Source organism: Amphiura filiformis, chromosome 9 (genome assembly GCF_039555335.1).
Source record: "Amphiura filiformis chromosome 9, Afil_fr2py, whole genome shotgun sequence".
Classification (NCBI taxonomy): Eukaryota; Metazoa; Echinodermata; class Ophiuroidea; order Amphilepidida; family Amphiuridae; genus Amphiura; species Amphiura filiformis.
The window spans coordinates 63,451,463-63,465,283 of record NC_092636.1 but is presented as its reverse complement, the minus strand read 5'-3'; the positions used below and the strand labels follow the sequence as shown (position 1 = coordinate 63,465,283).

General features: G+C 34.6%; 2 protein-coding genes across 3 annotated transcripts in view; one reads left to right on the top strand and one right to left on the bottom strand.

Annotated features, from left to right (window-relative positions):
- LOC140160216 (TBC1 domain family member 19-like) overlaps positions 1-13,821 on the top strand; it is a 527,882-nt gene that overhangs the window by 9,424 nt on the left and 504,637 nt on the right. The window contains exon 5 of the mRNA XM_072183493.1: positions 2,451-2,608. Coding sequence (XP_072039594.1) covers positions 2,451-2,608 — 158 coding nt within the window. The remainder of the gene's footprint in view (positions 1-2,450; positions 2,609-13,821) is intronic.
- LOC140161303 (cholecystokinin receptor-like) overlaps positions 1-13,821 on the bottom strand; it is a 346,691-nt gene that overhangs the window by 153,114 nt on the left and 179,756 nt on the right. For both annotated transcript variants that reach the window (XM_072184775.1, XM_072184779.1), the window contains exon 3: positions 251-296. The gene's annotated coding sequence lies outside the window, so the exon portion shown is untranslated. The remainder of the gene's footprint in view (positions 1-250; positions 297-13,821) is intronic.

Sequence of the window (13,821 nt, the reverse complement as noted above, 5' to 3'; positions counted from 1 at the left end):
CCTTTAAGAGCTGGTTGGTGGCTTTGATGAAAAGAGACATTGTAAGTGCCCTTTCCTCTGAAGATCCGTGGCTCTGAAATGAGCGGACTGTCCCTTGTCCATAGGTTCTTGGAGAGCATCAATGAACCATATGCATGTAAGTGGGTGTATCAGAATTAATCTTTCATGTATTTACCCTTTGCAAACCTGAGTCCTTCAAAAGGTTCAAACTGGATTTATAATCTTAAGAAATTCAAGTTGCAATACTTACGGTTGGAGATGCAGCAACTCAGACTTTCAAAGAAGTGTTTTTACTCCTGTAAAGAAACAGAACAATATTTGAAGACTATTTATTTGATATTAAAATAATGTCAAATTTATACAGGTATGTAGAGGATTGTATGCAGAAATAATATGACATGTGTTATTATTTAATTTGTACAATTACTTGATTAAATAGTCAACAAGGTGTGTGTACTGCCATGTATAAATAAAATTATGTAGCTGATAAAAAACAAGTTCAATATTATACTTATATACATGTAGTACAGCAAATAAGCAATATTTTTTGCAGAAATTGTGTTTTTTATCTTTAAATTCTAAACAATATTGCTTAAAGTACACATACACTTTCAGATATGTAACATATAGTAATGTAGCACCAGATAACAAAAGGAACACTTTGAGATTGTTTCATCAAAATTGAAGTATTTTGAAATTTGGATCCACTTTACAAAAAGGTCATGTTATCGTTTCTCTTTCCACCATCACATATAGAACAAATATACATATTTATAATCCTTTTGTCAAGACAAAGATAATGAGATGGTTTTCAAAGTAGTTGAAGTATGTTTAATATTGACTCCATCTTGTGGATGCTACAATATATTATATATTTACCTGAAGCTTGTGGCTCATTTGCGTAAACCACAGACATCACTACCAACCTCCAGGTGAAATGAAGTATAGTTGTGTGTGATTTGCCTTTTGCAAATGTTTTTGTGTTTGATACAAAGTGTACAATACAAACAGTGGCGTAACCAGGATTTTGGTGTGAGGGAGCAAAGCCAAATTTGTGTCCCCATTTAGGGGGCATGGCCAGAATTTTGTCCCCATTTAGGTGGCAAAGCCAGATTTTCATCCCCATTTGTCAATTTTTTGTCCCATTTTTGGTCATTTTAAGCCACAATTTCTCTGTGATACGGAAAAAGGGAAAAATTCACAGAATTCCGGGTTTGCTCACGCAAATTTGAAAATGCCACAAAATAGTGAACAAATGTGTAAAATGTCTAACTTTTGTGTTGATTTGCAAAATAAAACAAAGAAAAGTGATTATTTAGCAGTAATCAACCATTGATGATGTTCAATTTTAATGGCGATGTTGAAGGGAGACTACAGTAAAAAGGTACATGTAAGACAAAAAACACTTTTAAACGTGTTTGTTTTCATTTTTCAGTGCTTTCTAGTGGAAAACAGAAAATCACGGAAATCGTACAATTTGTAACACAGATTTTAAATTTTGTAACACGGAGAAATTGTGGCTTTATTTTAAGGACATTTTGCTGTTTACCGTCCCCATTTTGTCCCTGAAAATTTTCCGGGGGAACCCTGCCCCTGGCTACTTCACTGGCATTGGAACCATACTGTATACCCATGACCAAGGCTTCTTGGTAGAATTTTAGCATTTATCTTTGTTTGTACTCTTGGTGAATATTGGTATGAGAAAAACATTTGGTTATGGTTTCGCTACCAAATAAGCTATTCCAATTGAAATCCATACACCCCTATGAAAGACATGACCTTAATCTCTCTTCAAATGGAATCACCCATTCAGGTACCCTATTTGAAATTCACACTACCTGTTTGGAAGATTAAGGTCATGTCTTTCATCTAGGGGGGTGTATGGATTTCAACTGGAATTGCCCAATTTCAATTAACATCAATATCTAGACCATTTAATAAATCTTGAAGTGTTTACATTTTGAGAGATCTGGAGTTAGAAAAAAAACATGCTAGTCCTACTTACAGATGTTAATCAGTCTGATTTAAAAGTATTATTTCATTTATTGAATTTTGAAATATAATAGAATATGAATGAAGTAGCAGATATTATTTAAATAATCAGTTGAGTAAATATTATGTACTTTTAAATTTCATCATGTTTGCTCCAAAAACCTTGTTTCATTCAATAGACCTTGTTTCAGTCAAATGTACAAAAAACAAAGATGATTAGCAAGCAAAACAAAATTTCCTAATTGTTTACAGTAATGTGCTATGCATACCTGGAACTCTGAAGAATTAGGTAATTTATTGTAGTGTCTTTACATGATAAAAAATAGTAACCGAGTATATTGGCTGAATTGACTTTCCTGCTAGCATATCTTGTTAAACAGCAAATTTAATGTGATATTTTCTTACACATTATTGAGATATTTTGTTTATTGGGATATTTTACTTGCTACTTATTACAGATCTTAGTGCCTTCAGACCAGTGTATGCGCCCAAAGATTTCCTTGACATGCTGATAATGCTGAAGAACCCTAATAATGTGATTGGTCCACAGTCTGCATTGCTTCAATCATGGGGAATGCTTCAACTCTCTTTACAAGTTAGCAGTATACAAACATTGGTGAGTACAATGAGGCGATGTAAGTTAGGCCTCCCCATTCCACGTTTCACAATTGAAATATGCAGTTTTGCTTATGCATGCCTAGTGTAAGTAGCACCAGGTATGGCTATGTGAAGAAGGGACTGGGAGGGTTGGGAGATTAGAAAAGAATAGACCTGACACCAATCAAGGTTACATTTTGGCATGGCAAAAAAATGGCAATTTAGCTCAAAGTCAGTCCACAGATGTCCCTTACACTTTTGTTTGCAGTTCTTGCAATTCGCAATATGATGAGCCGCCAGCGGTTGCTCTTGTTCAGTCCAATTTTTGACCTCCGGGGGGTGAAATCGCTGCTGTAGCCACCATTGGATTCTCGTGCGAATGTGATATTTATAATGTAGATTCTGATCTTAAAACCAAGTGCCATACATTTCTACCCCTGCTCAAGTGGAAAAAGGGAGACTCATGGGCCATCTGATAAGTTAACTCACTAGTTAAGCTATATGGCTACTTTGGCTTTTAAAGTCACATAAGTTTGTGCTGAGCTGGGAACCTGGTGCTGAATTTCCCATCTGTGTACAATATATTTGACTCTAAACCAATCCAAGCGAAAACAAGAGATTTTTTCCTTCGTTTTTCATGGTCTTACAGGCATGTTATAGTAAATATGAGGATTTGTAGATTCTTGATTGCAGGACAAAGAATGTATCATTCATATTGTCATGTTTTTCTATATCAAATTACCAATAAACCATCCCTATATAACCTGTCTAGGGCTTGTGAATGAGTTGCAGCATACAGGTAGTGACAATGGCAAAGGTGGCTTTTCACTGCCAGATATTTGATAGTGTTAGTCTCTCTGGTCAGTTATCGGGTCAGTTTAATTTATACATGTAACTCATACAAAGATTCTTACTTTTCCTATTATTTAGCATTAGCTGCAAAAAGACTATTTCTATTGGCATAAATGCGCTGTTATTTTCATTGTACGCATGCCCTGATTCCAGAGTACTTAATGCATGTATTCACACATACCATGGGTAGATGCATTATGGTGAGAATGACTCGATACACACTGCTAAATATAACAAGTTTTTATGAGTATAAACATTGGAAAGAATATTTTCATTTAGGTGAGATATAAACTGTGCAATCCAACATGACTACTATTTTTACACTGCTAAGTTTAAGGCCATTAAAAAATGAAGCAAAATCTAACAGTCATTCTGACATTACTCTAACTTTAATAACCTAATCATATTGAGCATTTCTTCATGATGCTGATATCTCTAACTGTCACATGGGTGATTAAATATGTAAAAGGAGTAAATTGCTTATTTGACAGTGGGTAATATATAAATCCAAAGTGCCTGTCATTTAGGATTGCACTAATCGGAAGCTATATGAAGATTATAATTGTCTGTTTAAGGCAACATCTGCTGCTGCACTGTTGGGCTACGTTGGCATACCTTAAAAACCTGGCTGCTTTTACAAGTGTCAATGCGGGGTAGTATTTGTGACTGTCCATAAATATGCTGTAATGTCAGCATTTTCAATTTTTTAGATATTGAACAGGCAAATTGTCCTCCAAATAAGCTATATAATGCTATATTGCATGTCTCTATTGCTTGATTGAAAAGCAGTAAAACATCAATAAATGTGTTGTGAAATCCTTTGTTTTCTCTGTTGTTTTGTTTTAATATCTGATAGTATGTCCCTTTTGTGGTGGATGTTCACATTTTGTAAAGAATATAATTTCCTCATTTTGGCTTATTTATAAATATTAATAAACTTCTTTGCATATGATGACAGATTGGTGTTGTGGTTATAACACTAGCCTCTCGCCACTATTAAAGTGAGTGTGGTTGTGATCCATCAACATCCTTGCAGGTCCATCCCCGCGGTACTTTGGTTATCCTTCTGCATTCTAAAGTTGGACCTTTACCCATACTCCTGTCCCATCTTATCCAGTTCATCTTGTTGTGTTATATACTGCGCCAAAAAAGTATCCAAACACATGTTGGGATATTTTTTGGTGCAGTATAGCTGCATTAAATTACACTTCACAACAGTGCTGTGAGATCCTCTTGGTGGATATAAGTCATGCATTATAAATACTTGTATTTATTTTATTTATTTTGACTATGATTCTTTTAATCCACGTTAAATTCATCTGCAGATGATCTTCAAACTGTATAGGGTGATAGATCATGATGACTTCTGGTGCCGTGTAGTAATATCTGCATATTTATGAATATTAATGAGTTTATTTGCATATTTTGACTGATATTCCACTTATCAACTCTAGCACCTTATGCATAGGCCACTGCATTATTCTTATTATTTTGACAAAGTCCCACAACATTTTGGAGTATACAAAAATGTCTACAGTGTTTCCCCTTGAATTTTGAAAGCTTTTGTATGTAAAATTATCATTGCCAGGCGATTATTTGGATTGTATTTTGTATATGTCCTTGATACAGATATTTTGATCAAAAACAACCATTACTGCAATTGGCATGAGTATCTCTATATTTATCATGAATATTGTGATGTATTATAATCAAATATAACCTCAAATTTGTTGCCTGTATTCTCCATAAAACATTCATTTCGAGTCCTTGAAGCGGCTATTAATTATGAAGAGAGTTGCATTGTTGAATTGTAGCTTTGCAGCAGAAAACAAGAATTATCATTAATTTACAATAAATGATGAGTTGAATCATTTTAAACAATAATTGATACAGATTTCCATTAGGGAGTTGTATTTTCAAACTTTTGATCCAAATCAGGCATATAACTTTTCAGGTTTAAACCTGAATTCAGGCTTTTTTGTTGTCCAAATTTCCACACTTTCTTTTAATTTCAGCTTGTTTTTGGCCATTTTAGTCCAATTTCACACACTTTTTCAGGTTTTTTTTTCAAATACTTCAGGTATTTTCATGGATGATCATTCTACTGCCTGTCAAATACAATGTGAATACTAGCTCTTATCATATCCCCCAGTACAGTATATAGGGCATAAAATTTCTTAGATAAATTAGAAAAGACATGCTCATAGTTTTCTTGACAGTATGCCACCATTCATTATCGTAATATTAGAGCGGAACACTGGACATAAATACATCTTCTGCAGCCTGTTTTGATTTCTCACTTATATAAATGGTACACTGCTGACATTTAGCAATTGGATTTTCCCCATTACCTATTTCCTCCCCAAAGAGAGAAATTGAAAAGTGATTAAATGTTCAATTATGGCCTGGTTTTGCTTGAGGAGGTGAGTATGTGATTTTATCCTCGAGTAATTTCTTACGGTACGTCTGGCATTTTGTATCACTTTGATTCACTGTAAATGCAGGGTTATCAAGCAAACAGAGTTGTGGGTCGGCATGATGGATTTGGAGCAATAGCTGTATTGTCTGGGATTTGTTTTGTTCTTGCATCATCTTTTAAAATGTTGTCGCGCATTAAAGCCTAATGTGCGAATTCCATAAAGAATAGATTCTTATTTGTTTCTACAAAAGGTTAGTTTTCACTGATCACATTATGTCCCCTTTTAATTTTGAGCCAACAAATGAGGTAAAACAAAGAAAATTGCCATTTCATCCTAGTGCCTATAATTATTGTCAATGCATGTAGCTTGCCGATCATTATGAAGTTGAGCAGAACTTCAAGCAGCAGGGACGTATAAATAAGATGTAAAATGAATAGCGATATGCAGATAGTTTATACATCAATGATTCAATGATACACATGCATGCATGAAACGTGTCGGCCATCACCTAATCGGTGAGCATGGTGAATAAATTCGGAAGACCTCCAGGTTTATTATAAAACTTAAATTTTACTGTAATTAAAGCACTTCAGGCTTGGTTTTTCACATGGTATTTTAGTACACCATTGGGCATTACAATCATGCAAAAAGTAAAAATTAAAGAAAAAATGAGGGCGTTGCTGTGGAGCAAATCCCGGGAGCAAATCACAGGCACATTATGGCTTTAATGTAAGATGGTCTAATTGGATATTGTTTTAATCTTGGTTGAATGACCTTGAATCACTCACCATCTGCAGATTTAAGTGCTTGTTTTTCAATCTGTTTTGATATGAGAGTAGGGATGTGACTTATCAGGAATTGTGTGCCCAGGTACATTATGTAATTTACAGGCATATCACCACCAATCAGGTCAAAGTAGATTTTGCATTCCAAAAATGTTATAAATTGTCTCCAAACAGTAAAGTTACAATGATATTAAGTGAAAATATGAACTGGCAAATATTTTTGTAGACAACAGCCTGTAAACATAATGTTTGACATGGTTTGATCTTCAGTTATTGAACTCTGGCCTCTTGTAATTGAGTTTTGTGGCTATGTACCACCTCATTGGTACCATTAAACTTTTCATACAAGCTTTTTCTCTTTCAAGGGCAAGGCTTGTAAACATATCAAATAATTCTGTTTTTTAAAGTTGCAAATCTTTTAAAAACTAGATTGTCTCAGCAGCAGGGGACATTAGGCTGTCATGTGCATCTAGGTATAGAGGCTTATCCTCTTATTCCCACTTGAGCATTCTCAAGTACACTTAAAGTTTTTTGGTCTCCTGGTCAATTCAGTTTTAATTTAGGGGTTGTTGTTATGTTGTTATAGCAACAAGCTCAGTTTTTCTATCCAGTCAGCTGTCACTTTAGTGGTGTGCAGCCATTCAGGTTTCCCGTCTTATTTTTTCATTCCTTTGTTATGTCCATAGTTCTCCTAGAGATGCACTTGCAATTGTTCCTTCGATCTTGATGGACCAAAAAATCCCACCCACCCTCCCAAAAGCTGGAAGGGTGAATCAGTTAACTAAATATGGTTAAAGATACTCCAATAAAATGGTATGTCCAATTATGCTGCTTTATGCTTAAAAATAGAGGCTTTGTATGGAATTTCTTCAAATCTTGAAGAATATCATTAGTAGATTGTCTCCACTTTCTACTGCGTTTTATAGAAGGGGAATGAATGCTTTGTATGGAGTTTCTTCAAAACCTGAAGAATCTCGTCAGTAGATTGTCTCCACTTTCTACTGCGTTTTGTGGTGTTGATTGGTTTTGTTGGGCTATTGAATGCTTTGTATGGAGTTTCTTCAAAACCTGAAGAATCTCGTCTGTAGATTGTCTCCACTTTCTACTGCGTTTTTATAGAGGGTGGTGGAGTTTCTTCGAAACCTGAAGAATCTCGTCAGTAGATTGTCTCCACTTTCTACTGCGTTTTTATAGAGGGTGGGGGAGTTTCTTTGAAACCTGAAGAATCTCGTCGGTAGATGGTCTCCACTTTCTACTGCGTTTTGTGGTGGTGATTGGTTTTGTTGGGCTATTGAATGCTTTGTATGGAGTTTCTTCAAAACCTGAAGAATCTCGTCTGTAGATTGTCTCCACTTTCTACTGCGTTTTTATAGAGGGTGGTGGAGTTTCTTCAAACCTGAAGAATCTCGTCAGTAGATTGTCTCCACTTTCTACCGCGTTTTTGATAGAGGGTGGGGGAGTTTCTTCAAAACCTGAAGAATCTCGTCGGTAGATTGTCTCCACTTTCTACTGCGTTGTATGGTATTGATTGGTTTTATTGGGCTATTGAATGCTTTGTATGGAGTTTCTTCAAAACCTGAAGAATCTCGTCAGTAGATTGTCTCCACTTTCTACCGCGCTTGTATAGAGGGTGGTGGAGTTTCTTCAAACCTGAAGAATCTCGTCAGTAGATTGTCTCCACTTTCTACTGCGTTTTTTATAGAGGGTGGGGGAGTTTCTTGAAACCTGAAGAATCTCGTCAGTAGATTGTCTCCACTTTCTACCGCGCTTTGTGGTGTTGATTGGTTTTGTTGGGCTATTGAATGCTTTGTATGGAGTTTCTTCAAAACCTGAAGAATCTCATCAGTAGATTGTCTCCACTTTCTACTGCGTTTTATGGTATTGATTGGTTTTATTGGGCTATCGAATGCTTTGTATGGAGTTTCTTCAAATCCTGAAGAATCTCGTCAGTAGATTGTCTCCACTTTCTACTGCGTTTTATGGTATTGATTGGTTTTATTGGGCTATCGAATGCTTTGTATGGAGTTTCTTCAAATCCTGAAGAATCTCGTCAGTAGATTGTCTCCACTTTCTACCGCGTTTTATGGTATTGGTTGGTTTTATTGTGCTATTGATTGCTTTGAATGGAGTTTCTTCAAAACCTGAAGAATCTCGTCAGTAGATTGTCTCCACTTTCTACTGCGCTTTTATGGTATTGAATGGTTTATTGGGCTATTGAAAGCTTTGTATGGAGTTTCTTCAAACCTGAAGAATCTCGTCAGTAGATTGTCTCCACTTTCTACCGCGTTTTATGGTATTTGTTGGTTTTATTGGGCTATTGATTGCTTTGTATGGAGTTTCTTCAAAACCTGAAGAATCTCGTCAGTAGATTGTCTCCACTTTCTACCGCGCTTTTTTAGTGGGCTATTGGTTGCCTTCATGCTTTCCTCCCTTTCTACTGCGCTTTTTATACCAGGGTTATAAATGCTTTGTTGCTTATTTGGAGTATCTTTAATTACTTGGTTGTAAATAACGGTGGATTTAATATATTATATATCAGTAAATGGTTTAAGCATTGATGCCAGATCTTGCTGAATACAAAATGTTTGTTTGCTAGTGTTGGCATTGTTTATTTTTTTGGAGATTTCTAATTATTTAATTGCGGTTAAAAATGCTGTTTTCCAATCCAATCCTCTGTTTGATCCAAAGATGTATCTGTTTAAGATATGCTTAAGATTTGCTTAAGATGAAATTGGTTAAATGTGATTCAGAAGTCAACTTTTGTTTGTCCAGCCTGTATGGTTGGCTTGTACACATTTTTCCAATAATTTGTGTGTTTATTGATTTATATGAAGATAATCAATAATTCCAAATGCTTGCTGCAATTAATTATCTCAATGTATATAATTTGTTTAATTGATATGAAATCTGTTATTATCTCAATATAGTCTTAATTTCTATGAGATTGTGAAATTATTATAAATAAGCTTATGTGTATTAAATGGTCCTCATGATCGTGGGGCAATGCGGAGTCTATTCTTTGCGTTGTTGTGCTTTCCTGCTGTCTCGAGACAATAACCTTTGGTAAGCCGTAACAAATATCAGACTCCAATACATTAGACTTAGAGATGTGCAAGTATACCCAAGTTCCTGGATATTTGGCCTAGACAAAAGAATGCATCCAGATATTATCTGAATAAATGGAATAGTGTGTGAAGAATAATTAGATCCTAACTAGACACATCAAACACACACCTGTCCCTACAGACTCCACCAAAAACACACCATAAATCCAAAATAGTTCTCATCAAACAGGTGTGTCATCAAAATGATGAAAATACAAGCTGTACGTCTCAAACTGATTGTTCTCCATCCACTCTTTATGCTTTTGAAAAGCCTGCCAATTCCAAACGCAATTTGATTGACCATGAAATGACCAGACTTTAATCTTTATACTTGATCTATTTAAATTCTAATCATTTCAAGTTGATCCAATGGTGCGTTTGGATGAGGCATGCATTTCAAAAACATCAAAAACAGATGGACAACAATGAAGACAATCATTTTGATACAGCCTGTATTATATCAAGATACAAGTATCCTTTTCTTGGTCAATATGCCTCAAGGTCAGGAATGGAGTGATATTATTACTTATCAAATAAATGCCAGGAAAACAAGTAATAATACTTGTGTAATGATATTGTGGGTCACAACAAGGCCAGATTATATTGTAGATCTTCATTTCTGTGACAGGAAGAATATGTATGCTTGACTAGAATCCCTACTAACAATGTAGCAATCAAAAACCTACATTATGAAACACAATACAAACCAAACTTGATATTGCATTGAAGGATTTGAAGATAATCATGTTAAGGTAATAAATATATTTCAGACCTTGAAAATGTAAGATATATTTCAGTTTTGGAGCATTAAGGTTAACTTTCATCTGGTAAATGGATGAATTATATTGGAAACTTCAAATCAAATTTGTGTCATCTGCTAGTGCTGTATGGATGGGGACACACATAGGTATTGCTTTTGTACTGAGAGTTGTGTTAGCGAGAATCAACCCAAAAGGTTAACATTTAGAAAATAAAAGATAGGATTTTATCTTTTGCTCATATTGTATCAAAATGGATTGGCTGGCCAATATTTTGAGTAGTCGATACAATAAAAATATTGGCCAGTCCATCCATTAATAACACAGTGTTGGACAGGCAAAAGGCAATTGACAATATCTCTCACATGCTGGTTTAATAATATTAGGAAAATTCTCAAACATTCATACGCAAATTGAAAATTAATTCAAGCATTTGAATGCTTAAATTTGTGAGTCTTTGACTTCAGTGACTGTAATTGTTTAAAAAATGCCCCCATTCTTTGTCAAACATTGACCAAATGAATATTGAAATTAAATTTTAATTGTTGATTAGAACAAACTATTCAGTGCTAAATATTGCAAAATCAAATCTTCTTTTTATTATTGCAACCTTGAAAATTTATTGCTATATTATTTTGGAATAGAAAGTAGATAAAAATAAAAGAAAACAAAATGTCAAATACAACAAATCATTGTCGAAATCATCACTGGTGGGAAAAGATAGAAATTAATAGAAATATGTTTTTGATCTGAAATTAGATAAAATAAATTTATATTTGATGAAATGCAAAAGCAAAGGCTATTGAAGCCTTGAAAAGATGTCAGTGGGAGGATGCAAACAATGAGATGGTCAGATCTTCATTTTGTCCTAATGCCTGTCTATTTGTGAGAGATTTTCAGAGTGAAAAGGTTATAACAAGCAAGCTCTTGAACATGTTTACTAACATACATTTATGTCATCATCAACTGTAAACAACTGCATTTGAAAAATATTCTTGACCAACTACCTCATACTTTTTAACCTACACGTAGTGGCATTTTTCCAACTGTATACTTTATTTTGATACACCCTGTATAGTAGACCGAAACTCAATAGACTACAGTGCACTGGATGAAAGTCCATTGGTCCAATTGCTTTTGGACAAAGTGTTGTTTTCCCTTGGTGGGATACATAACTCAATTCATCAAATTTGGTTATTTTTGGATGTATGTGAAAGACACAAAGTGTCAAATAGGTGACAAAAAACTAAAACCTGTTCTACGGACCTGACCGACCCAGATTTTCCATTTGTGAGATTTAAAAATGAAATTCAGCCGCTTCAGTGCCAAAAGTGGACTGATTTTGATGGACATTATTGTATGCATGTAAAATCAGCTGTTTTGGGCAAAAAGATTTATTTTGACTGGAAATTTATGGTTATTTTGGCCCAAGCGACTGACCCTACTTGAAAGGTATGACAGCCTATATTTCATGTTATGCAAAAAAACCTCTATTCTACATAGAACAGGGGTTTTTTTTCTTTGCCTAACAGGAAATTTGTTTTTAAATGTCAAGTATGTATTTAAGATTAACCAATATTATGATATGGTATTTTAACTACTTGTAACAAGTATTTAAAGAAATAAATGACATTTATTATTCATTATTATTGTGGTAGTTTTCAGATGTTGTAAAAGGCTGAACTTTTTAGGTAACATATTAGTATCACTCAAGTGTAAGTTAAATTTATATTTTTGTATGAGAATCACTTATCATCCAAGATGATTAATTTATTGTTATTTGTCAGTGATATTGAAGTACTTAGTATGCATCTAATTTGTGTTTCATTTTAGTAGAGAATTTATTGCTTATGTAATTATTATTAAAAGTGTAAATGCATTTTACTTTGATTTCAAACGGACTTTAGTAGAAGTGTTGGAGGATATAGGGTCTTATCAATAAGGTTACACTGACAGAGTTTGGGAATTAAATCTAATACTGGAACTTAATTTTTACAACTATTGCGACGTTGCGTCTGGAACCATCAGACTTCATCAGGCAACTTACCTGCTGGGCTGGTTGCACTGACAGGTTGGCACTAGAATTGCTGGTAGCCTTCCACTTGAAGCTCTGTAAATCCTGGTCTGAAGCTACATGTGGTGGCAGGATATTTCAAATGCTTCCAGACTATGGGAGAAATGATCTTCTAGAGGAGACCAAGATGGACTTTGGGATCAATCCTCAAGATGTTACCAAGGCTAGTGACAATTCTATGCTATGGACTGCATGTAGTAAGACATATGCAATTGGACATTTTCAGTACATACTTTGACTGTCTTTTCTGATTAGCTATATGGTTAAGTGAGAAGTGATCACAGAAATGTGTGTTGGACATTCAATATTGCATTAGTTCAGGGGTTCTCAATAGACCTGTTAATACATCACGCCCGCTGACCAATTGTAGTTGGCCTTTGAACAGCTCTGAAATGTACAGTAAACATATCAAGCCAATGTGTATTAGGCCGTCATACACATATCTTTGAAATGGTACTCTGAGACTTGTGAGCTAATATAATTGAGAACCACTCACTGCATTAGATGATGTTCATACTGTACAAACATATTTGTATCATTTCTGATTATTTCAAAAATTACATCAGCTTTTGTTGGTCGATCATGATTGATTGGATCAAGAGAATGAGTTTCTTTTGCTGGACAATAACAACAACAAACACCATATTCATGATTACATCTATTCATCAATTTATTTGTTCCAATTTATTGTGTAAGTTGAAAAATAGCATTTTGAAATCTACAAGGTCATCTTCTATCTTTCATCATTTTTTTTGATATTTGGTCACTAAGCAACCAATGATAAGTGTAATAAATACAATGTAAAAGAGATCCAACCTAGCGAAAAAGGAATTACGATCATTTTTGTGAACCAAAAGACACATAATTGGTAGGACAATTTTAATTCCCTAATATAGTACTCTTCTTTATTATAAAACGGATAAAACGCTGGCAAATAGTACATATAACCTTTTTCTGTTCAGCAATGAAACTGTTAATGGATTTATGCTAGATGAAATTGCAAAGTGGTACTCACAGTCACACATCTATTCCCTGGGAATGAATTAGGTGAAACCACCCAATTACAGAAACTAATATCAAAATATTATCAAAAATCAGGCAATTTACACGATAATAAATCCACAAATCCAGATCTATATGTAGACGTCCATTGTACGTTTTGGACAGATTTGTGTTGATTTAGGTATCACAAGAGTGGGGATATTTTCTTGAAAAGCTTAGACTTTTTCCCCTCCTTGC